A 26,016-nucleotide genomic window follows, 5' to 3' on the forward strand; every position below is an offset into this window, starting at 1 on the left:
TTATTATTATTATTATTATTATTATTATTATTATTGTTATTATTATTATTATTAGCTAAGCTACAACCCTAGTTAGAAAAACAGAAGCTGCACAAAGATCAAGTAAAGCATATTATCCAACAGATAATTTACAATAGACTATCCAGCAGTCTTTGTTGATTATCCAGTGCAGCTTTAATTCTTTCTATTACCGATAAATTGTTCAATAATCACAAATTTTGGTGTTTTGGAAATGAAAGACAAATTCGCAATAGATGTGTACAAATTCAAGTTCCTGCTAGGTCTTAATTGTTGCTTGAGCAAGTGAAATGTGCAAAGATTCCAAGCGTTGGTACTGTAGCCTATACCTACGGATGGGTCATCATTAATATTCATGGTCTAACGGTGCTTCATTCCTGAAATACAATGTTCTTATCACCCTTATTTCTATTACCTCTCTCTCTCTCTCTCTCTCTCTCTCTCTCTCTCTCTCTCTCTCTCTCTCTCTCTCTCTCTCTCTCTCTCTCTCTCTCTCTGTGCCTAAAATACTGAGGGATACTAATTGTTTTCCTATGCACAAAGATTCATATAAGAAAAATAGAACCAAAAGAAGTACGAGTTGCATGATGAACAAATTTTATGATTTTCATGCAATGATGGCTACGAATATCGTCTGTCTTTGTCAAGCCTATGATCTTCATATGCACAACCATATTTGAAAAAGCTAACAGAATATTACCAAATTAATTTTGTTTAGAAAGAAATGTGAATATTTATCAGTTGAATATCAAATAACTAACCAGGTGTTGTCATGACACTAAAGATATAACTTACATTCACTGAATTGCAGTAAAAAGAAAGTTAAAAAATGCATAGCTTTTATCCAGGCTTGGATTTTATTATACCACATTACATTTTTCTAAACACCACCCTTTATAACTTGCCCACACTTTTTGTAATTGATGAAATTTGTAACATCCCTCGACACATAAGATTAAAATACGATGATACTTGAATAAAAGGTACGAAAGTCTCGCATGACTCACGAGTGAATTCGGCTGCTGTCACTGTTAGCAACAAAACAACTCTGGGCCGTCGAAACTTCGTCCGACACCTGATTGTTTATCGTGAATCATCGGATGTCTGATTAGTGATTCGTGCTTCTTGATTCATCAGTTTTGAAGTAAAATATCTAAATATTCGAAATGTCTGCTAAAGTTGCTGTTCCCAGGATGAAGGTCCCGAGTAAATCCGAATTTAAGGATAAGGAAAAACCCGCCCAGATACGAAGTAGCAACATCGTCGCCGCTAAAGGTAAAGATATTTTTAGTTCTAAAACATCGTGTTACATATATTATGTATTTAAGTGATGTCATGATATTCTCATGACATATCTTTAATTTAGGGACTGGTGGGGTTCTTTAATTTATGGGTAATTAATTTAAATACTCTTTATTTGGGGATCTACTTTAGATACACTACCGGTGACAGTATTTTATATTTTAGAAATGGAATTTACATTGGTATTTAATCTATTTAACCAATTATTATATCGTATACTGTCTTACAGATAGTAGGTAGTTTATATGGAGTACGTTAATCTACCAAAAGCTCGCATTACGATAAGCTATGCCCAAATGAGTTCAGCCGGATTAGTTTATAACAGAATACTCAATTCTCACCAAACACGAACCATATAATTTCTGGTATATATAATGCTTTAATTTCTAGCTACATATTTTAACCCTGTAATTTCCATACTTTCTTGATTTTTATTTCATGAGTCTTGGAGGATGCCAGAAAACTTTCAATCAATCAATAATGAGTCTTGGAGTAGACCACCTCCCCCATTACAAAAACAATCGTAATCTCAGTGAGAAACTTTTTAGATAGAGGGAGGACACTAAACATTATTGATTTATAATGATAATAATGAGAAATGCGTAGTAAACACAAAGGGGTGTATCTAGTTGGTTGGGACAGGTGTGAATTTATTATTTGTCATTGATTTTGTTTATGTTGAATATGTTCTTTACCTTTTTCTGAAATAGGTGTAATGAAGCTAATTTTACAATGACACAAATTGATGTAAAATTTCGGTACTCTCGCACCCATCAAGTTTTTGCTTATAAAACCATTTTTCTGTTACTACTTGTTTTATATGTGGGAACCTTTGTATATTAGCGGCTAGTTCCTCCTGTGTGGATTAGAAATGGACATCAACTAACCTAAACTTTCCCCCTAACATAACCTACGAGCCGTGTCCTAACCTGCTTACCTAACGAGGGGACTAATGGCCCCCTGGGACCCCCTTACACTACTGTATTCTAAGTTAGCCGTGATCAAACATATAGGTGGCCACTATCATACATACACCCCTATATGGGTTTTGATGTTATCATCCGGTAAAGTATCGATTTCCGATTACTACTACCCAACATAACCCCAACAGTAATTAGGCAACCCAAGGTGGGAAACAGGGTTTTGGGTGGGATAAAATGAAAACTGATGAATTACTGAAGATAACAGCAGAAACCAACAAATCAACAGGCAACTTATTGATAAATGGTTTTCATCCAATATCTGCAGCCGTTATCTCTCAAGCACTGTTCTCTCCAGAGTTCCGTTTTCTTTTGAACACAAACTTCTCGGTCTTTAATTTCTAAACAGAAACAATCGCAAGAACACCAGTTAATGTAAACTTCCCCTCTTAACCTAACCTGGAAGCCATATCCTTACCTACCGGGTGGAGGCTTTTCCCCCTAGTGACTTCCCCCCTTAGACACTGTATCATTAACTTATGATGAGACCTACTCTGTAATGTCTTAGCTTAATAGTCAGAATCTGAGTAATCCAAATCAAGGTTAAAAAACAGGTGACAGTTTATGTTCAAAATGGCGGTTATTCTACACAGAAAACACACTATACTGTACCTGTACAGTACTAGGAATTGTATATGTTTTATACTCTCTGCTCTATATAAGTTCAGTGGTGCAGTTTACTAAACCCCAACCAAGCTGTCATTGTTTAAAATACAGGTACTTGCATGGTTTTCATCACATTTATATTATATAGTTAGCTGAAGTTTGAAGTTGCAGTCCTCATTTATTAGTTTGTTCAACCAGATTTTTTTTATTTGTGGATCTTTAAATTATATTCAGTTATCACAAACAGTGAGCAATCTTTGATGCCATACCATTTAAAATTTATATGCTGTTGTAAATTTTCAGAATTTATTAACACAAGTCTGTCTATACCGAAATTTAGTCTGGATATAATCGTTAGGTTGAAGACCAAGTAGATGGAACTTTTGAATGATTGATGGAGCTTGCATGGATATTGTAAAAAGCAAATATAGGAGCCTTTGTAGGGTGACGGCTAGATCCCGTAGAAAACGGGAATATTCTGAACTGAGGCTGTCGTTCTAAAAACGATTTTGGCGGGAGAAGCCAACTTAAAAGATCCACCTAACCTATGCTAAAAGCCGTATCCTGACCCAGGGGGCTTTCCCCCCCCCCACCTCCCACCCTTACACAACAGTTTCCTTACCCACGAGTACGACTAGAAAAGCTAACTTAAAAAACCCACCTAACCTATGCTAAAAGCCGTGTCCTTACCCAGGGGGGGCCGGACCCCCTTACACAACATATTTAAGATCCGTAGACCATTTCCAAACGTTTTTATACTATACAAGATAACAGTCTGAGCGATAATAAGCAAATTAGGACGCTTGGCCGTAGCGCTACAAACTACCCCAAATATATAATGGGAATTGTGGAGGGATTATAAGAACATTGTATATAGAAAATTGAGTTCGTAGTTTGACAAATGGATAAATATTTCAAAGTGCTGTTGAGTTATATTTTATTATGAAGGAAACAGCTTGCCTTCAAAAAAGAAATTTCAACAGACCAGTTTTATCTTTGAGTATTGTAACCTGGTTTGGCATGTAATTAACAGTACCGAGATAGTCACTACAGCATCAATGTGCATTATTTGGCCTTTTACTGGTTTTCTCACAAGGATAATTGTGTATATTTTATTTTCAGCCGTGTCAGATGCCATCAAGACCTCCTTGGGGCCTCGGGGCATGGACAAGATGATCCAGGATAGCAAAGGTGAAGTTACAATCACTAATGATGGGGCAACCATCCTGAAGCAGATGAAAGTTCTCCATCCAGCTGCCAAGATGCTTGTGGAACTCTCCCAAGCTCAAGATGCTGAAGCTGGTGATGGTACCACCAGTGTAGTTATTTTAGCAGGTATGAATATTTTTTTTAGGCTGACATTAAGTAGAGATGTACTGTATTATGCTTTTGGAATCGGGCAATACCTATGAGATGTAAAAAAAACTATTTTTAAGTTTGTGGAAAAGCAAGTCGAAAAGAAGTTACGGTTGCCATCTTTGTTCCTACACGAATACAAGCTTGTTATACTGTTAAATAAGGATTATGTCATCACCGTAGATGGAACAGCTATTCAATTCATTAACTAAAGTAGAGCAGGTGGTGAATGAGCAATTACCCCTCTCTTTGAAAGCTTGTCACTTCTGTCTTTGGCCACAAGAACTATGAACATGCTGTACTATTGAGTTAATTATTTCAAGACAAGATATTTTTACTTGCTGGGAAAATGGTGGAGTTTGCAACAGGTTGAGGGGTAAACCAGCTGTAGGTCTACTCTCTGTAGTGGGTATGATAGTTGACCCTCATCTACGTGTGTCAAGTGTAAGTCGTGGCCAACTGTGCAGGTCCTTGGATATGTATTGGAAAGGAATAGAGTTCTAACCCTTCTCCGGAGTCTGTCTTGACAATGTTCAAGAAGACACCGAAGAAGTCTTTCGCGTCTTCCATTCATTATTCTTGCATTTATAGTAAAAGGTATTGAAGTCCATGTGATTGGAAACCTCACGCCCTTTTTTCCGTGAGTATCGGGTCACAGAATTTTGGTATTGGCTTTCCAGCATTCTCAATTCACCATACTCCTTGAAATGGAACCTATGTTCGTTTTTATATCTTGTACGGAATGCGAGACCTTTCCTTGGTAAGCACTGAGTTTTCCTTTCCCTCGTCATGTTTCGTCTTTATTGGAATGTTCTGATTGGGTTCTCTCTTGCCAAACCAAGTATCTCTTCGTGGTCATTGTTATCCTCAGGATGGGCCGCACGCCACAATTGGGAACCATATGATTGACAGCCAGATTGGGAATCATGCAATTAGGAACTTCGACTCGTTTTTCAGGTGATAGTTACTTTCAAGTCACCAGGTAAATACTTTGCCTATTATTGTTACTGCCCCAAAGAGGAAGAAGATATTGCCACCGAAGCACAAGACCCCTGATCTTGCAAAACCACCAGATTTCTGTGCTTAATTTCTTGAGGGGAGCAGTGCTGCAACAAAGTCAAACCCTATGGGAGGTGTTCTTTGTGGTATGAAATACATGAGCGTGACCAGTGATCGGTTTCAGGCGAGACTGCACACGAGCACTGCTTGTCAAGACCAGGCCATCCGTTTATGCCACTTTCTTGCCTAGGATGTTCCTGAACCACTTCGGTGATAACGTTGCTTGGAGTCTTCCCCCAAGCCGATACTGCTTCCCAAACTCAGTTTTCCCAAATACCAAGACCATCCAGTTGGGTCAAATGTTACGGATTAGAAAAGGTGATTTTTCTATCAGAACCTAGTACTCTTACAAGTACAGTACTAGGATACCACATGTTTGCGTGGTTGTTAACAAGGATCCTCCCCAACTTAGAACAGGCATTCGATCACCCCCTTTCATTCCCCGACCAGGTGATGAGTGTCTTAGGGGAGGAAGAATTATTTGATGAAACATTGAGATAATATTTTTAAAGGTGTCCAAGAAGACTGATTGAAAAGGTTGCTTAACTGTGACTTTTACCTTTTCTCCCTGTGGAAGAAACAGTGCAGTACCAAGAACCTTCCCCTCGGTGAAGAGACACTAATACTGTACCTCCTCGTCTCTTAAGCTAAGTAAAAGGATGTGTACTGGATCGGACTCTTGATTAGATCAGTTGGTACACTGTACAGGACCTCATGCACCTACACACAAGAACAAGCTTAACTTATTAGCACCCATTGCCTGTGCTACATTCTAACTAGAATAAGCACTCGCTAGTCTCAGCTACTTGTGCTTGTCTGATGAAAATTAGCACGCTTCTAAATCCCGCCACCTGGGCTTAAATCTTACTAGAATGAGCACATGCACTACCTTCCGCATGAAGTCAAGGATATTAGATCTATCAGAATTTTCAGGAAAAACCTGGCAATGGTGCTGGTCTTGAGAATGGAAGTCTAGTACAAGTCAATCTTTGCAGTTCATTACCCACAGGTTTAAAGTCTCCCATGAATGGCAGAGGCAAGTGACAAGATACTGTCCTAAAGACTGACCATACATATATATGATTAATTCCCAAGGCCCTTCCATGAAGCTAGGACAAGGGAGAGCCAGGTAATGGCTGTCGATGACCCCTAACCCTCCATCGCTTGCTCAAAAAGAATGGTGAGGTTGCAGACATTCCAGTACTAGAAACTATCGAGCTTGGGTGGGTTTCAAACTCCCGCTAGCAGATTACCATGGAGGGATATTTTTAATAGGCTACCACAGCCCTAGGATAGTCTTTTCTATTGTCCTGTTGTAGCCACTGAACAATTCGTTGCATACCTATTTCCTTCATGGGGCAATTAGCATCTTGTCTACAATAGCTGTTGCAACATATGTCTGGAAGTAAGAGGTACAATGTCTGGCCCTTTTCCTCTTCTTTTTTCTCCGTGGGGGTGTAGTTACTCGGTTATATGCTGTATCAGACGCCAGATGCAACCAAGCTTCGTAACTAAATATCTTTATAGACAAGTTCTTTATTGAAGGATTTCCCTCCCTAGTGGAATTGTATGCAACCAAATTCTAGTGCAAGGCCATGCAATCAGAGTCTGTTATCAGACAAAATAACCTTACGGGTTTAGCTTCTTCCATGACGCCTAACAGTTTCCTGGAAGGGACTTACTTAAGACCTGTGACATGTCCGTGTTCAGGTTATGAAGTTGACTAGGAGTCATCACTTTTGCTTTGAATTTCCCCGGGTCGGTAAACTAGCCATATTGGTTTTAGGGACTTCCCTCCTTTATGAGGATGGGTCTCCTACTAAAGGTTGAAGGTTAAAAAGAGGGTAACACTACACTACCTCGTTTGAAGTGTAAACAGCTGTTCCATCTTGACTGAAGAACTATTAAAGGTTAGAAAAAAATACAAATTGACTAGAAAATCTGTGATATTTTAAAATTACTGCAGTTATTTGAAAAATTAAAATATCTGCTATTCCATTAAATATCTAATTATTTTAGTATTGTGTACAGCATTTGGTTTTACATGGTATCACCAAGATGTCAAACTTTTTTGCAGGCCTTTAAAGATTACCTTATGTCCGCTGGATTCTAGATATTGTTCCTTAGGTTTATGGTACAGTATTTGCAAGACATTGATGATTGTAACATGTTCCGGGTATTTATTCTATTGGTATATTGTTCTGTTTAGATGTTTGCATCATATAGGCTATGTTTTTGTAATATCTAAACTTGATAATATGATAGCTTTCTATAATGTACTGTGCTGAAATTTTAGCTTTTTTTTTTATATGTAACTTTCCCTTTCTTCCTTACTGTTCCTTCAAATTTTATGGCTGTGCTTTTTCAATTTTTGAGCCATTATTTGCAGACGCCCTCCAAGAAAGTGGATTGTCATTTTTAATTAAGTTTTTTCATGGCAAAGGTCATGAATAATTTTTTTCAGGCTAAAAATTATGAATAGATGTTTTAGGGTAAAAATTATGACTACATTTTTTTCATGGCAAAATTAATGAAGAAATTATTTTTCCAGGAGCGATGTTGGAAACTTCACAACAGTTGCTGACCAAAGGCTTTCATCCATCCAACATCTCTGACTCGCTCCTTCATTTTGCAGCAAAAGCTGTAGAAGTTCTTGAATCTATGGCCATTCCAGTTGATCTGTCAGATCGTGCTTCTCTTTTGAAGAGTGCAAATACCTCTCTCAATTCCAAGGTATTACTTTTCCCATAAATTGCGTACAAAAGGTTGAATGAAATGTATCATATACTGTGCTAACGTTTCAGTAATTGAGCATTTTACCTTCAATTGAATAGTAATAACTTTGCATTTCTAGGTATTTGATAAAGAAAATACATCACTCCAGTAACTTTCGACTCATATTGAAGATTTTGATACAGTATTGCAATTATTCAATATCATTAAATTATTAGACTTGGTCTTCCTTAGACTGGTTGCATTACTCGGGTTGTTTATAAAGTGTTTAGTTTACTACCTTTGGGACCAAATTGAGAATGAACTTTAGATGTGGGCAACTGATGTTGGTTATACAAATAGCGAAGTCATAGTGAGACAATTTCCTTTTCAGGTTGTTCATGAACATTCAGGCATGTTAGCCCCTATGGCTGTAGATGCTGTCCTGAAAATTGTGGATCCCAATCAAGACACAAATGTTGACCTTCACGACATCCGCATCATTAAGAAACTTGGTGAAACTGTAGAAGATTCACAGTTGGTTGATGGTATTGTTTTCACACAAAAGTCTCAAGGCCATGGAGGACCTAACAGAATGGAGAAGGCCAAGATCGGTCTAATTCAGTTCTGCATCTCTCCTCCCAAAACTGATGTAAGTTGAAATGAACTTTGTTGATTTTTTAAACTGTTATTTGTTCCGTAACCGAAATACAAACCACGCTATTTACATAGGGTTTATTTTCGGCGTAGCTGAAATGACGAGCCATTAGCTTTTAACGAGGATTAAACTACCCCCGCGCTAGTTAGCACGGGGGTAGGGGAGTTGTAGCTAGCTACCCCTCCCCCCACACACACCGGTGAGCTGCTTCACTTCAATTTTGGCTCGGACGATGTACAGATGTGTCTGTCTTGTCCTCGCATTTTTAACAGCCTTAATCTGTTTTCTTTTTCTTTCAGTTGTGTGTTTGAAGTTGGTCTCTACCTTTTCTTCCCATTATGCGGAAGTGCCCTGGACTCCCCGACCGCCCCTGTGGAACATTCATGTCGGTGGTCGATACAGACCCTCACACCCTTTGCCCGCAGTGTCGAGGTCAACGGTGTGAAAGTGATAATGTTTGTATGGAATGTAGGGAGTGGCCTACTTCCCAGTGGGAGAGGTTTGCCCGGCGGCGTAAGAAGAGTTCTAAGCGAGACCGTTCTCCCTCAGGGACTGCCTTGGGGAAGGAAGGCTCCAAGGACTCTTCTTCCGTTGCCCGAACCTCCTCCGAAGCTCCCACTCGTTTGGTCTCTCGCGAGAGGTCGCAGAGTGGTAGCGTAGGTCCTTCTTTTGTTTCCCAATCTCGGGGTTCGGGAGAGGGTGTTGCCTCTCATAGCGAGGCAGCTCCCCCTCCTCCTCCGGGAGAGGACATTATTGATTTTGTTGATTATGACCAAACTGTATCTAACAATGATCTTTTCCAGCTTTGGGCTTCCTTGGGGCTTAAGGGCTCGCCCTCCAAGGAAGCCCTGTTTGATCTGATCCAGTTGGGGGCAGCTGTCCAACAGTCACCGGTTATACCAGAGGTAGACCCTCTGTCTATTGTCGACGTTGTTGTGGCAGAGGCGTCCGACGGGTCGGGTCAAACCCCGGCTGCTACTGTTGCGGATGTTGCTGAAGGCTCAGGTTCCCCCTCCGAACATCCTTCGAGGGGGAAGCTGGGTCCAACAGTCTCTCCTGCGGGTGTTCCTCTCCCTCGGGGGAGTGCACTAACAGAGACTCCTCTTCGGAGCACCGACGACGGTGATACCCTGCCTCGAGGTCGTCTTCGCCGTAAGGCTCGCCCTCCTCTTCGCCGCCGAGGCCTTCCTTCTTCTTATAAGGGAGTTAAGAGGCGCCTTCTCTTCGAGTCTTCATCTTCGTTGTCCCCTGCAAAGGAATCTTCTCGTCGGGAGCAGACCGTGGCAGTGACATCACTGGAACTCTCCGCAGATCGTTCGCGATCTCCTGCGCCTGCCAGATCTTCCTTGTTAATTCAAGCATCGGTCCCTTTGGGGCAGAAGGGCTTATCCCACAATGTGGGTAAGTCCCTTCCGCCCCAGGTTTCACCTGTGCGCCTTCAGTAGAGCGCACAAGCGCCACCGTTCTTCTGATCACCAGCGCCCTCCTGCTCGCTAGCGCCCTCCTGCTCGCTAGCGCTCTCCTGCGCGCAAGCGCTCTCCTGCTGAAGAGTCACCTGACTCTTCTCGCCAGCGCTCTCCTGCTGCGCCAACTCGCCCGCACGCCCACGCTCTCATCTCCGCGCGCCTGCGCGCCAATGGTCGCCCGTGCGTGACCCAGCGGTTTTGCCAGCGCGACCCCCAACGCGATTCCCGCCGGGTTTCACAGCGCGCCTAACCTTGCGAGTTGCCGGGGCCGCGTTCTTCCAGATCGTCCTCGCGATCGCCATCTCGTAAGCGCCGAGCATGTGTCCAGGAGCAGGAAGATTCATCGGAGAGATCCAGGCAACATTCTTCTTCCCTTTCTTCATTTCAGGCAGGCCCAGTAGTATCCACTCCTAAGGATCAGCCGATCCCCTTCCCTCCAGTGGGAATCGCTGACACTGCGTCAGTCAGCCGCCAGCCTTGGTTTGGTTCCCTGAGGAAAGCAGTCGTGCAGGCTATGAAGCCAGCCCTCGCTGATCTGGGACTAAAACCAAAGGCTCCCTCGCCCCCGCTGAAGAGAAGGAGAGGAGTGGATTTTGCGGTAACTTCTCTCAGGGTTAAGCTGGCTCCCAAGAGGTCCGTCGGGAAGGCCCCTTCCCCTTTGCAGGCGTTTTCTCCTTCTCCTGCGGACGAACCTTTCCCGTCCTCGGGAGAATCCAGCGAGGTGAGGCGCACTCCCACGGCACCAATGGGAGGAACCCCACCTCAAGGAAGAGAAACGTCTCGCGTAGGAGGGACCTTCCAGACCTCTTTGCTAGAGTCCTGTATCCCTCCCAGGAGGGAGCCCAAGGACTCGATCCCCAAGTCATCATCGAGGATTCGTCCAGAGCCAACCATTCCCCGGGAGAACGTCCACGTGTCCCCCCCAAGAAGAGCCATTGGGGACAGGAGACTCAGCTGCCAGTCCACAAGGAGGAGAGCAGCGCGAGTCAGAGCATGCCTTCTGGCAGGTCCTTAATTTAATGAGGCAACTCAATAGTTTTAAGGACCCCGAGACCGCCCCTCGTGAAGGCAAGGATACGGTCCTGGGCCAAGTTTATGGTATTCAGAAGCCCCCCATGGCCAGTGCAGCCCTGCCATGGTTCCAGGGGGTGAAGAGTGCCAGGGACAAGGTCGAGGGCCAGCTTTCTGAGCTCGCCTCCTCCAGCCGTTCTTCTGCCGGGAACAAGCTCCTCCCACCTAGCAGAGGAAGTACTTCGAGATCATGGAGGAGTCTTGTTTAGCTCTTCCCCTCCACCACTCTGTGGAAGAGCTCACCAGGGGTCTCTCTCTAGAGAAACTCAATGCCCGGCAGGTGACATTTTCAGCGTCGGAGATCCTAAGCCAAGAGAAAGTCGCTAAGTGTGCCATATAGGCCACTTCGTGGCTGGATGTCTGACTAGGGTCTCTGGGCATCCTATTGCGCTCTGAGGACTTGTCCAAGGAGAGCAATAGGAAGGCCCTGGAGACCTTCCTCCTCTCGTACACGCGCTCCATCGAGTTTTTGGTTCACCAGGTCACTAACCTGTGGGGTAATTCTATTCTAAAGCGTCGTGTTGCGGTGACTGAGAGGTTCCACCCGAAGGTCCCGCTATGGATGTCAGCAAGCTCAGACATTCTTCCATCTTTGGAGGAAACCTGTTTGAGCCCAAGGATATAGAACGGACAGCTGAGAGGTGGAGGAAGATGAGTCATGATTCGCTCTTCCAGAAGGCCCTTACATCTTGGCCCTACAAACCTCCAGCTCCTCAACAGCAACAGCAGCCTCGCAGGACACCGAAGCAGGCTCCGGCAGCTAAGACCAAGGTGTCTAAACAGCAGCCCTTTCCTGTCAAAGACAAGAAGGGCGGAAAGTCCTCCAGGGGAGGCCGAAATCCTAGAAGGAGCGGCCAAGGCCGGAAACGCTAGGATTGGCAATCCCCCTGCGTGTCCACCTGTAGGGGGATGCCTGCAAAGTTGCGTGCACAGGTGGCACCAACACGGGGCCGATTCCTGGACGGTCTCTGTGATCGGACAAGGATATTGCGTCCCGTTCATAACATCTCAACCTCCCCTGGCAGCAAATCCAGTGTCGTTGAGCTCCTATGCCATGGGATCAGCAAAGGGGCTAGCCCTTCGGGCAGAAGTCGAGACCATGCTCAAGAAGGATGCTCTCCAGGAGGTCTTAGACGGCTCCCCAGGCTTCTTCAGTCGACTCTTTCTTGTAAAGAAGGCGTCTGGAGGCTGGAGACCCGTCATCGACCTCTCAGCCCTGAACAAGTTTGTCAAGCAAACTTCGTTCAGCATGGAGACAGCAGACACGGACAGACTTGCAGTGAGACCGCAAGACTTCATGTGCACGCTGGATCTGAAGGACGCGTACTTCCAGATCCCAATCCATCCGTCTTCCAGGAAGTACCTAAGATTCAGCCTAGACAACAAGATCTACCAGTTCAAGGTGCTGTGTTTCGGTCTCTCCACAGCACCGCAGGTGTTCACCAGAGTGTTCACACTGATATCTTCGTGGGCGCTCAGGAACGGCATCCGTCTCCTCCGTTATCTGGACGACTGGCTGATCCTGGCAGACTCGGAGTCGACCCTTCTTCGACACCGAGACAGGCTTCTGGCAATTTGCCAAGATCTAGGGATCATGGTAAATCTCGAGAAGTCCTCTCTGCTCCCAACACAACGACTGGTATATCTAGGCATGATATTAGACACCAATCTCCACAAAGCCTTTCCATCAGATGACAGGATAGCAATGCTGAGGAGGGTTGCAGAGCCTTTCCTCAGTCGAGAAGAGCTTCCTGCCCAATCGTGGTTGCGTCTCTTAGGTCACCTAGCCTCCTTGGCCCGTCTAGTTCCCAACGGCCGCCTCAGGATGAGATCTCTGCAGTGGCGGCTCAAGTCCCGGTGGGATCAAGGCATCGATTCCCCGGACTCTGGTCTCGATAGGACCTGTGGAACGGACGGACCTGCGGTGGTGGCTGACCGACGACAACCTTCGAAAGGGAGTGGATCTTCTCGTCCTTCCCCCAGATTTGATGCTGTTTTCGGATGCATCAAAAGAAGGGTGAGGGGGCCCACGTTCTGAACCAGAGGGCCTCAGGCCTATGGTCAGAATCAGAAAAGTACCTCCACATCAATCTGCTAGAGATGAAGGCCGTATTTCTGGCCCTTCAACAGTTCCAACAGACCCTGGCGGGCCACTCCGTGGTGGTGATGAGCGACAACACCACAGTAGTGGCTTATATCAACAAGCAGGGAGGTACCTTTTCACGACAGCTATCCCATCTTGCAGTAGAGATACTGAGATGGACCGAAGTTCACTCGATACGTCTATCAGCTCGCTTCATTTCAGGCAAAAGGAATGTGCTCGCCGACAGTCTGAGCAGAGCTTCGCAGATAGTGAGTACCGAGTGGTCTTTGGATCCTCAAGTAACCAACAAAGTCCCGACTTTGTGGGGCTCCCCGACAGTGGACCTGTTTGCGACAGCCTTGAATTTCAAGCTGCCTCTGTACTGCTCCCCAGTCCCGGACCCCAAGGCACTTTGGCAAGATGCTTTCCAACAACGATGGGACAACATCGACGTCTACGCCTTCTCACTGTTCTGTCTGATGAGAAGGGTGCTCAACAAGACCAGACTATCAGTCAACTTGTCGATGACCTTAATAGCTCCGCTATGGCATCATGCAGAATGGTTCCCGGACCTTCTGCAGCTCCTGACGGAACTCCCGAGAGAGCTTCCCCCACGACACGAGCTACTCAGACAACCACATTGCAACATCTTCCACAAAGCCGTAGCATCGCTTCAGCTTCACGCCTGGAGACTATCCAGCGTCTCCTCACTAGAGAGGCTTTTCGCAACAAGTTGTGGAAAGGATGTCTCGACACCTGCGAAAATCATCCGCAGGGGTCTACCAGGCGAAGTGGAGAGTCTTCTGTCCTACCAGGCGAAGTGGAGAGTCTTCTGTGGTTGGTGTTGTGGGAGGGGTATCTCTCCCCTCGATGCCACTATTCCAGCAATAGCGAGTTTCTCGTGTATTTGCGGGAGGAAATGCGCCTTTCGGTCTCGGCGGTGAAAGGCTATCGCTCAGCCTTAAGCCTAGCCTTCAGGTTGAAAGGAAAAGACATTTCCTCCTCGCTGGAACTTTCCTTACTCATACGAAGCTACGAGCTTACCTGCCCTCAGTCGGAAGTGAGACCTCCTCCATGGAACGTGGTTCGGGTCCTCAGGGCTCTGAAGAGACCCCCGTTTGAGCCATTACGCCAGGCCTCTGACCAACACCTGACTTGGAAGACGGTATTCCTGCTCGCTCTGGCTTCGGTCAAGCGGGTCAGTAAACTTCATGGTCTCTCATACGACATCGCCCATTCAAGGGGAAGGGGGGAAGTGACGTTCAGGTTCGTCCCTGAGTTTGTTGCCAAGACTCAGAACCCTGGAGTGCCGGAACCACGGTTCGACTCCTTCAGGGTTACGAGTCTCCGTTCCGTAACAGATGACCCAGATCATCTGCTACTTTGCCCAGTAAGAAGTCTGATAAGTTATCTGAAGAGAACAGCTACAGTCCATCCCCACGTGCAAGCTCTGTTTGTGAGCACGGGAAGGACGAAGAGGAGGGTCACCAAGAATACCATCTCAGCCTGGATTCGCGGACCATTCATCATGCCTTGAATCCAGACCCTCCTCCGTCACGTCGCCCTAGGGCACATGATGTCGGGCATCGCCACGTCCCTGGCCTTCAAGAGAAACTTCTCTGTGACACAGGTGCTACAAGCTGGGGTCTGGAAGCGTCAAACGACCTTCACAGCCCACTACCTGCAGGACGTGACCCACAGGAGCCTCGATACTTTTTATATCGGCCCTGTGGTAGCTGCACAACAGCTGGTCTAACCTCAGGCTCCTTAATGGACAAGTAGCAGAAGGTTGAGGGCACTGTTACCCGGTTTTAGTCTGCGTGAATGAAAGAGTATGTCTGGCCCTTACTTCTTTCTTCATCCTCCCCTCTCTTGGGGAATGCAGCATCCTGGGTCTCTGCATAGCTGACCTCAAACCTCTGCAGGTAAACCATGCTTCCTTGTGTTCCTAGTATTAAGAATAATACTGTCGCATCCCCCATTCCCTGACGAGGTGGTATTGGGACGTCCTAGCCTAGAATTCCATATAAAGGACTTCAGATCAACTTCCTAGGACGAGTCACACTTCATTTCTCCACACACAACTTATGTAGGCCGCACGTTTCTTGTGTAGCAAGAAACTTGCGAGGTGTAGGGACTTTTTCTCGAATGCTGCTCACTCGGATTCTGAGTCCCCAGGTAAGCCAAAGCCAGTAAGGCTGGAGACTTTCCACCCTGCCTAAGGGTAAGTCACCCTATGTAAATAGCGTGGTTTGTATTTCAGTTACGGAACAAATGACAAATTCGGAAATAATTTGTTTTTTTCCTAACCATACAAACCTTATCTATTTACACATATTTGCCCGCCAGCCCTGTCCCCCAAGACAAGTCCTACCTCTAAGTGAAGTGAAGCAGCTCACCGGTGTGTGGGGGGACCCTCCCCTACCCCCGTGCTAACTAGCGCGGGGGTAGTTTAACCCTCGTTAAAATCTAATGGCTCGTCATTTCAGCTACGCCGAAAGTAAACCCTATGTAAACAGCTAAGGTTTGTATGGTTAGGAAAAATACAAATTATCTCCGAATTTGTCATATCGTAAGAGTTTTTTCATGCATAAGCAATGGAAAACAGCTTGAGTGAGTAATCTGTAGTTGTTAGCTGATATTAAACTAAAGGAAAAGCTAGTCGTTTGGAAAATGTTAAAGATATCTATAGATATAGGTTGTGATCCTTTATTAAATGAATGTCTTTATCCAAAGAGTTTGTGAATTATTAGAACGCTCTCTGTGTTCAGCATTTTTGGAACATGGACTTGAATGCTAACGTTGCTAAGTAGAAGTTCCTATTATAACAGTTGTTTTTTTTTTTCATTGATAGATGGATAACACTGTTTTGATTCGAGACTATGCAGCCATGGACCGTGTTTTGAGGGAAGAGAGACAGTATATTCTCAATATAACAAAGAAAATCAAAGCTGCAGGATGCAACGTTCTTCTGATCCAAAAGTCCATTCTCAGGTGAGAATTGTGTTATAAGTAGCTTCAAAACTTTTCTGATGTTGAGTAGTATGTACTGTTATCATTATTATTATTATTATTATTATTATTATTACTACTGCTACTACTTGCTAAGCTACAACCTTAGTTGGAAAAGCAGGATGCTGTAAGCCCACGGGCCCCAACAGGGAAAATAGCCCAGTGAGGAAAGGAAACACGGAAAAAAAAATGTTAACCCTTTTACCCCCAGGCTACTTGGAAATTTCCAACCCCTAACCCCCAGGGCTTATTTTTTTTTCAAGCACATTTTGCAGTATATTTTTTTTCTAAATTGCTCTAACAGCCTTAATTTTTGTCATAGAGAGGTCAGGTTGGTCTCATTCTCTTGGAAAATGCCTGAAGTTTCTCAAAAAATTATCAAAAATATGCACAAAAAAAAAAAATAAATAGCATTTATTTGCAAGGACGTACCGGTACATCCATGGGGGTAAAGGGTTGAGTTTTGTGAAACGTACCAGTACGTCCTTTGGGGGTAAAAGGGTTAAGAACAGTAACATTAAAATATTTCCTATATAAACTATAAAAACTTAACAAAATAAAAAGAGAAATTGAATAGAATAGTGTGCCCGAGTGTACCCTGTTGAGTTAATGACTAAATAACATTCGGTAATTTTTATGTTTGCTCTTCCATTTTAGTGTTCTTTTTAAGTGGAGATTTTAACACTTATGAAATTATATTTTTTTTTATATACAGGGATGCAGTCAGTGATCTTGCTCTCCATCTGCTAGCCAAACAAAAGATTATGGTTGTGAAGGATATTGAAAGAGAAGACATAGAGTTTGTTTGCAAAACTCTTGGCTGCAGACCTGTTGCCTCCTTAGATCACTTCACACCCGAGTGCATGGGCTCTGCAGAATTGGCAGAAGAAATTCAGGCTGGTGGCAGCAAGTTTGTAAAGATCACAGGTGTACAAAATCCCGGCAGGACAGTCTCGATTTTACTTAGAGGCAGTAACAAACAGGTAATGATTTCTTTCAGTACTTTTAGAAATATTCCCTTGTTTTGTTTACCCCTTATTTTTCTTTGTATATTGTACTTTCAATCGTTTTATAGTTATTTATTAATTCTTATAATTCTATCCCACCATATTTAGGGGAAAATCAAAAGTTTTCTTCAAAGTTAAATATAAAAGTTACCTCTGACGTCCATAAAGGGCAAGGGGTTGAAGTTTTACTTCTCTTGATATATTTTTTGGAACTATTCTAGTCAGTCAGTCAGTCAGTTTGATGTGACTGCCATTGGTATGATTTTTGTACATTGTATTCCATGTTCATTTAAATTAGGGAAAATCTAATAAACTTTATCAGAGAAAGAAAATTGTCAGTATTGGTGGTATTTTTTAGGTAATTCATGAAATAAAAAATAGTTTTCTGATAAATTCAGTTTCACGTCATCCCTGTCACTCATTTTTGTCTAAGTGTAGTTTAAGAGGAAGGACCAAGCTAAGGAATATTTAGGTGATGATTGACTCTTGAAGAATCTAGAACACTTAGCTATTGGTTACGGTCGGAGAGGAGAGACAGGTGATTGACTCTTGAAGAATCTTGAACACTTAGCAGTTGGTTACGGTAGGAGAGGAGAGACAGATGATTGACTCTTGAAGAATCTAGAACACTTAGCAATTGGTTATGGTAGGAAAGGAGGGACAGATGATTGACTCTTGAAGAATCTTGAACACTTAGCAATTGGTTACGGTAGGAGAGGAGAGACAGATGATTGACTCTTGAAGAATCTTGAACACTTAGCAATTGGTTATGGTAGGAGAGGAGGGACAGATGATTGATTCTTGAAGAATCTAGAACACATAGCAATTGGTTATGGTAGGAGAGGAGAGACAGATGATTGACTCATGAAGAATCTAGAACACTTAGCAGTTGGTTACAGTAGGAGAGGAGAGACAGATGATTGACTCTTGAAGAATCTTGAACACTTAGCAGTTGGTTACGGTAGGAGAGGAGTGACAGATGATTGATTCTTGAAGAATCTAGAACACTTAGCAGTTGGTTACAGTAGGAGAGGAGAGACAGATGATTGACTCTTGAAGAATCTTGAACACTTAGCAATTGGTTATGGTAGGAAAGGAGGGACAGATGATTGACTCTTGAAGAATCTTGAACACTTAGCAATTGGTTATGGTAGGAAAGGAGGGACAGATGATTGACTCTTGAAGAATCTTGAACACTTAGCAATTGGTTATGGTAGGAAAGGAGGGACAGATGATTGACTCTTGAAGAATCTTGAACACTTAGCAATTGGTTACGGTAGGAGAAGAGGGACAGATGATTGACTCTTGAAGAATCTTGAACACTTAGCAATTGGTTATGGTAGGAAAGGAGGGACAGATGATTGACTCCTGAAGAATCTAGAACATTTAGCAATTGGTTATGGTAGAAGAGGAGGGACAGATGATTGACTCTTGAAGAATCTTGAACACTTAGCAATTGGTTATGGTGCGAGAGGAGGGACGGATGATTGACTCGTGAAGAATCTAGAACACAGCTATTAGTTATGGTAGGAAAGGAGGGACAGATGATGTTGTAATTTGAAGGGTTGATATAAGTAACAATGAACCCTTTTTTTTTTTTTTTTGTATAAAGTAAAGACCTTCTAGTAACATGGGTATTGACTGACTCAAAAGTTGGAGACATGAACTTAAAATTTTCCTATAATTTTTTCAATTGCCATTATCAGGTATTGGAAGAAGCTGATAGATCACTCCACGATGCCCTGTGCGTCATTCGTTGTTTAGTAAAGAAAAGATGCCTTATTCCTGGTGGTGGAGCACCAGAAGCCGAACTGTCGGTTAAACTTACTCAGTACGCACATACACTAACTGGCATGGATGCCTATTGCTTCAGGTTAGTTAAGCAGTTGGATTTACTCGCTGTATAATAGTACTGTAGCACTTTTAACTGTAAATATTATTCATTTGCTTATTAGGAATAGTGAAGGGAAGCATATTTTTTTTTTCCTTATATGTTGCTTTATGTTGATAAAGTATCTGTGCTACTATTTGTCACAATACTCATTTTAGGTGTAATGTAAAGAGTAGCTATTCAGCTAATTGGTTATTTCAAAGGCCATTCCCGTTTAACCAGATACCTCCGTTATATTTTAATTTAGGCCTTTGGTATTCTACCCATTTCTGTCATGGTAAAAGTGACCAATTTAGTTTTACCTCAAAAGTTATTTTCTGTTTTTTCTCATCTCATTAGTCTTGGATTGACTTTTAACTTTTTGTAAGAATGGTTTCTCATAATTACTAATAATCATTAAGAATTTATCCAAACATGTTTATTTTACAGGGCATTTGCAGAAGCACTTGAAGTAATTCCTGCCATCTTGGCAGAAAATGCTGGTCTTAGTCCTATCTCAACTGTCACAGAATTGCGCAACAGACATGCACGTGGGGAAACCACTGCTGGTGTTAATGTCCGAAAGGTGAGGAAAAGCTTACTGGTTATCACACCTTATAATATACAGTACATGTTTGAAGAATAGTTCAAAAGATCTGTCCAAATGGTTTTGGAAGTAATTGTCATAACCAGGTTACAAGATGCAGATGTAGGAATTATAAGTCTTCAGATTTTACTTAGTTAGTAGAGAGTTATTTACTCATTATGCTCACTCAATGATGGTGCAGTAAGTATTTATGGTGCTGGTTTAGTATACACTATGGCCTACCTTTCGAATATGGCCTACGAAATACTGTTTTAGTGTGTGGCCTAACCTAACCTTACCTTACCTTACCTTACCTTACCTTACCTAACAAGCCAGGTAGGCCACATACTAAACCAGAATAAAAAAGGTAGGCTACATACTATACCGTATTTACTAAGTCTGATGGAAACAATGTCCAACAAATTTACTAAAAATATGGCAATAATGAGGGAGGGTCGGGTGCATCTGCACATGTAAGAAACAAATATCAGATATGAAACAAGCACAAATGTGTACTGTATAGAGTAATTACAAGCAATGAATAAATAGGCCCTCTATATATGACTATTAAAAACAGCATTTAATGAAATTAGACTATACAGTATTGAATACATTAATGAAATACACTATCATCAAACAAGTTTCTTCCAGTGTTTGTAAACTATCATAGGCTGTCATAAGAGACTATGAGTATTAGAAATACTCAGGTAATTAAACATAAATTACTGTCAGTGTTTATGAACTAAAACTACTGTATTTGATGTTTAAAAGGCACACTGTTTCAGCATAGTATATTTAGGTAAAAAGGTTTTTAATGTATTTAAGAGAGCATGTACAAGTACTGTACCGTAAATTTAATATTAGCCTTTAATTATATACACATTTCGCTCGTTTGCGACAACGTCGTCATAACTCAAAAATAGCTATTTTTCAGGAGAGCCATTTTAATCAATTAAAACACACCGTTAATGTATATCGTTAGGACATTTAGCACCTCAAGCGATCAATTTTTTAGCTACAATTATGACACTTTTGCCAAAAGAATCGACATTTGAAGATGAATGTCTATATGGATAACTCAAAAATAAATTTTTTTGAGTTATGACGTTGTCGCAAGCGAGCGATTTATGGATGGCTATAAGAAATATGTAGGCGTTGAAGGTATCTAATCAATTTTGCATTATCCTTTTGAAGGTATTTTGTACAAAAATATGTACAGTACATCTATTTGATCAAGAGTTGGAGAAGAGAGGTTAATTGTTATGTAAAATTAGATTGACCAGGTGTTTATCAGCCAAGCCCAAACCCAATAAAAATGGTACTACAGATATTTATCATTGAATAAATCGAAGACAAAATTTAAAGCATTGCATATTTGACTGTATATGTTAATGCACACAACAGTCTCGAAAGTCAAGTATTTTCTAAGTAAATAGTGAACATTTATGTAAAATTCTTATATCTTTAAAAAGTAATTTATTTTCTAATGGCCTTGCATATTCTATCCTAGCAAGTTTGCAGAATTTTTCCATAGATTATTCGTAATAATTTTTCTTTGTCGATGTCTCGCAGGAATTTTTTTACAGGAGAGGGGGTTCCCAGCCCCCTCGTCCCGTCCCTTTTAGTCGCCTCTTACGACACGCAGGGATAACGTTGGCGCTATTCTAATTTTTATATGCCCCCGCGGCCACAGTGGGCCGCGGGGGCATATAAAACAAGGAGACAAGGAGATGGAGCTGGGGGGAGAGTGACTGCTCCCCGCACTCTAGTTTTGGGGTGTTTAAATGTGCGTGGATGTAGTACGATAGAGAGTAAAAGATGTGAGATTGGAAGTATGTTTAGAAGTAGAAGGATGGATGTATTGGCCTTGTGTGAGACAAAGATGAAAGGAAAGGGTGAAGTGATGTTTGGTGAAATGTCTGGTAGAGTGTCTGGGATTGAAAGGGGAAGAGCGAGAGAGGGTGTGGCGTTATTGCTGAGTGAATGGATGACAGGTAAAGTAGTGGAATGGAAGGAGATATCATCTAGGTTAATGTGGGTAAGGGTTAGATTGGGTAGGGAATGTTGGGCGTTTGTCAGTGCGTATGGGCCAGGTAGTGAGAAAAGTGAAGAAGATCGGAATGAGTTCTGGAATGATTTAACTAGGTGTGTAGAAGGACTGGGTAGAAGGAATTATGTAGTTGTTATGGGTGACTTAAATGCTAGAGTGGGCGCTGGAGAGGTAGAAGGTGTCATTGGTAAGTATGGCGTACCAGGTGAAAATGAGAGTGGTGAGAGACTGGTAGACATGTGTGTTGAACAAGAGATGGTAATAGGTGCTAGCTTCTTTAAAAAGAAAGATAAGAATAAGTATACATGGGTAAGAGTGGCAAATGGAAGAGTAGTAGAAAGGGCATTAATGGATTATGTGTTGGTAACTAAAAGAATGTTTGGAAGATTGAAAGACGTGCACGTGTTTAGGGGTATGGCTAACGGTATGTCTGATCATTTTTTGGTGGAAGGAAAATTAGTTGTAGCAAAAGAGTGGGGGAATAGAGTAGGTGGATGTAAAAGGGAGGTAGTGAGGATTGAAGAGCTAATAAAACCGGGGGTAAAAAGTAAATATCAGGAAAGGTTGAAAATGGCATATGATGAGGTGAGAGTAAGAGAAACTGGTAATTTAGAGGAGGAATGGAAGTTAGTAAAAGAAAATTTTGTTGGGATTGCAAGTGATGTATGTGGCAAGAAGGTTGTTGGAGGCAGCATGAGGAAGGGCAGTGAATGGTGGAATGAAGGAGTGAAGGTGAAAGTGGAAGAGAAAAAGAGGGCTTTTGAAGAATGGCTGCAGAGTAATAGTATAGAGAAGTATGAAAAATATAGAGAGAAAAAGGTGGAAGTAAAGCGCAAGGTACGTGAGGCAAAGAGGGCAGCTGACCTGAGGTGGGGTCAGGGATTGGGTCAGTCATATGAAGAGAATAAGAAGAAGTTTTGGAAAGAAGTGAAGAGAGTAAGGAAGGCTGGCGCAAGAATTGAAGAGACAGTGAAAGATGGAAATGGAAGGTTGTTAAAAGGAGAGGAGGCAAGGAAAAGGTGGGCGGAATATTTTGAAAGTTTGCTGAATGTTGAGGATAATAGGGAGGCAAATATAACTGCTGTTCCAGGTGTTGAGGTGCCAGTGATGGGAGATGAGAATGAGAGAGAGATAACAATAGAGGAAGTGAGGAGAGCACTAGATGAAACGAGAGTAGGAAAAGCATCTGGTATGGACGGTGTGAAAGCTGAGATGTTGAAGGAAGGGGGTGTGACTGTACTTGAATGGTTGGTGAGATTGTTTAATATGTGTTTTGTGTTGTCAATGGTACCAGTAGATTGGGTTTGTGCATGTATTGTACCACTATATAAGGGTAAGGGAGATGTGCATGAGTGTTGTAATTCAAGAGGTATTAGTTTGTTGAGTGTAGTTGGAAAAGTGTATGGTAGAGTACTGATTAATAGGATTAAGGATAAAACAGAGAATGCAATCTTGGAAGTACAGGGTGGTCTTAGAAGAGGTAGGGGTTGTATGAATCAGATTTTTACAGTTAGGCAGATATGCGAGAAATATTTAGCAAAAGGTAAGGAGGTGTATGTTGCGTTTATGGATCTGGAGAAAGCATATGATAGAGTTGATAGGGAAGCAATGTGGGATGTGATGAGGTTATATGGAGTTGGTGGAAGGTTGTTGCAAGCAGTGAAAAGTTTCTACAAAGGTAGTAAAGCATGTGTTAGAATAGGAAATGAAGTGAGTGATTGGTTTCCGGTGAGAGTGGGGCTGAGACAGGGATGTGTGATGTCGCCGTGGTTGTTTAACTTGTGTGTTGATGGAGTGGTGAGAGAGGTGAATGCTCGAGTGCTTGGACGAGGATTAAAACTGGTAGGCGAGAATGACCATGAATGGGAGGTAAATCAGTTGTTGTTTGCGGATGATACTGTACTGGTAGCAGACACAGAAGAGAAGCTTGACCGACTAGTGACAGAATTTGGAAGGGTGTGTGAGAGAAGGAAGTTGAGAGTTAATGTGGGTAAGAGTAAGGTTATGAGATGTACGAGAAGGGAAGGTGGTGCAAGGTTGAATGTCATGTTGAATGGAGAGTTACTTGAGGAGGTGGATCAGTTTAAGTACTTGGGGTCTATTGTTGCAGCAAATGGTGGAGTGGAAGCAGATGTACGTCAGAGAGTGAATGAAGGTTGCAAAGTTTTGGGGGCAGTTAAGGGAGTAGTAAAAAATAGAGGGTTGGGCATGAATGTAAAGAGAGTTCTATATGAGAAAGTGATTGTACCAACTGTGATGTATGGATCGGAGTCGTGGGGAATGAAAGTGATGGAGAGACAGAAATTGAATGTGTTTGAGATGAGGTGTCTGAGGAGTATGGCTGGTGTATCTCGAGTAGATAGGGTTAGGAACGAAGTGGTGAGGGAGAGAACGGGTGTAAGAAATGAGTTAGCGGCTAGAGTGGATATGAATGTGTTGAGGTGGTTTGGCCATGTTGAGAGAATGGAAAATGGTTGTCTGCTAAAGAAGGTGATGAATGCAAGAGTTGAGGGGAGAAGTACAAGAGGAAGGCCGAGGTTTGGGTGGATGGATGGTGTGAAGAAAGCTCTGGGTGATAGGAGGATAGATGTGAGAGAGGCAAGAGAGCGTGCTAGAAATAGGAATGAATGGCGAGCGATTGTGACGCAGTTCCAGTAGGCCCTGCTGCCTCCTCCGGGGCCTTAGATGACCGCGGAGGTAGCAGCAGTAGGGGAGTCAGCATTATGAAGCTTCATCTGTGGTGGAAATGTGGGAGGTTGGGCTGTGGCACCCTAGCAGTACCAGCTGAACTCGGTTGAGTCCCTGATTAGGCTGAAGGAACATAGAGAGTAGAGGTCCCCTTTTTGTTTTGTTTCATTGTTGGTGTCGGCTACCCCCCAAAATTGGGGGAAGTGCCTTGGTATATAGATAGATAGATTTTTCTTTGGCTTTTCATCAACTTCTATGGTTTTACACTTATGTATAAGAACCTGTAGCAACCAGGAAACATAGCATTACTGTATGTCTTAGTTGAAAGAATTATATGTATTCATATATCTTACTAAACAATTCGCTTTGTACTTACAGGGCAGCATTTCTAATATTGTGGATGAGAATGTATTGCAACCCCTGCTGGTGTCTACCTCCGCCATTACTCTATCAGCAGAGTGCGTGCGGTCCATTCTCAAAATTGACGACATCGTAAGTACAATTCGATACATTTTATTGTACGTGAAATTTCTGAAATGGGACATTTTCTATTTGTAAGATCCATGTTTTAATATTTTAACCTTTTTAGGAAATTAGTATGCTGTACATATGTTGGATTTTTTACTTGTGCTATTGATGTTATGTGTAGTTTGTATATTTTTTTTCATTTCTTTCACAGGTAAATGTGATTCGTTAAAAGGAAGGATCTGGTCTTTTATACTCAAAACCCAAGTGCTTTAAGAGTGCAGTCGTCACCATAACCATTTTTTTTTGCTGCTTTGCCTCACCTCAATGAAGTATGATTGTGAACAAATTTAGGTCACCTAAATTATTTAAATTAATCCGAACAATAAAATAATAAGAACTAAGATTATTTATTTGAGCCATGTTTAGAAAAAAATTGGGTTTAAAGTTTAGCATTTAAATTTGAATAGTAAAATACAGAAAGGATTGAAAGTAATATAAAGTGATTACCTTTGTCTTATAAAGGAGGTCTGCAAAGAAACTTTAGTCTTACCTAGAGTGCACCACACAACATACTCTTGGCACTAACCCTATGCGGTGGTTTTCTGTGGTAAACTGTCCTTTAGAGCACAGTGATCATAGTTTTGTGCCTCCCTCCTCTGTTTAGTCATCAAATGGATCATAAATATCCAATGTATGTAGTTTGTCTATGATGGCTTTTAGCATCTTAGTGGATTACATTCTCTCCTAATACTGACAAAAAATCTCCAGAAGTCATACCTATTTGGGCATTGTAACCCCTATACTGTAATTATATGAAGTTTTGAGAACCGTAGTATTTCTCTAAAGGTCTGCCTGTCTGCTAGTCAAATACAGGTTCTGTTTTTGTTTAACGCACTTGCCAGCTACTAATTTGTGCGTTCTGTAATACTTTTTGCTGGTCCGTAAAGACTTAACACTTTTTCAGTTTGGTGTGACTGTGTATATGGTAATGTAGTAAACAGTAGATGTAGCCTTTTCATCTCAT

General features: G+C 42.4%; 1 protein-coding gene across 1 annotated transcript; it reads left to right on the top strand.

The window, feature by feature from the left end:
- Positions 1-1,031: 1,031 nt before the first annotated feature.
- LOC137629633 (T-complex protein 1 subunit delta-like) lies at positions 1,032-25,393 on the top strand. The gene is made up of 10 exons (XM_068361150.1): positions 1,032-1,293; positions 4,029-4,241; positions 7,873-8,054; positions 8,428-8,685; positions 16,166-16,305; positions 17,039-17,306; positions 19,037-19,203; positions 19,651-19,786; positions 24,903-25,016; positions 25,204-25,393. Exons 1-10 carry the CDS (start codon positions 1,185-1,187, stop codon positions 25,219-25,221), a joined length of 1,605 nt encoding a protein of 534 aa, XP_068217251.1. The 5' UTR covers positions 1,032-1,184; the 3' UTR covers positions 25,222-25,393.
- The last annotated feature ends 623 nt before the right edge of the window (positions 25,394-26,016 follow it).

This window comes from Palaemon carinicauda, chromosome 37 (assembly GCF_036898095.1).
Source record: "Palaemon carinicauda isolate YSFRI2023 chromosome 37, ASM3689809v2, whole genome shotgun sequence".
Taxonomy (NCBI): Eukaryota; Metazoa; Arthropoda; class Malacostraca; order Decapoda; family Palaemonidae; genus Palaemon; species Palaemon carinicauda.

Excerpts from the sequence above, each read along its gene's own strand:
- LOC137629633 (XM_068361150.1), top strand. The coding sequence starts at position 1,185 with ATGTCTGCTAAAGTTGCTGTTCCCAGGATGAAGGTCCCGAGTAAATCC. Across the intron at positions 1,294-4,028 it reads CAACATCGTCGCCGCTAAAG|CCGTGTCAGATGCCATCAAG; the intron begins GTAAAGATATTT and ends TTTTATTTTCAG. Across the intron at positions 17,307-19,036 it reads TTAGAGGCAGTAACAAACAG|GTATTGGAAGAAGCTGATAG; the intron begins GTAATGATTTCT and ends TGCCATTATCAG.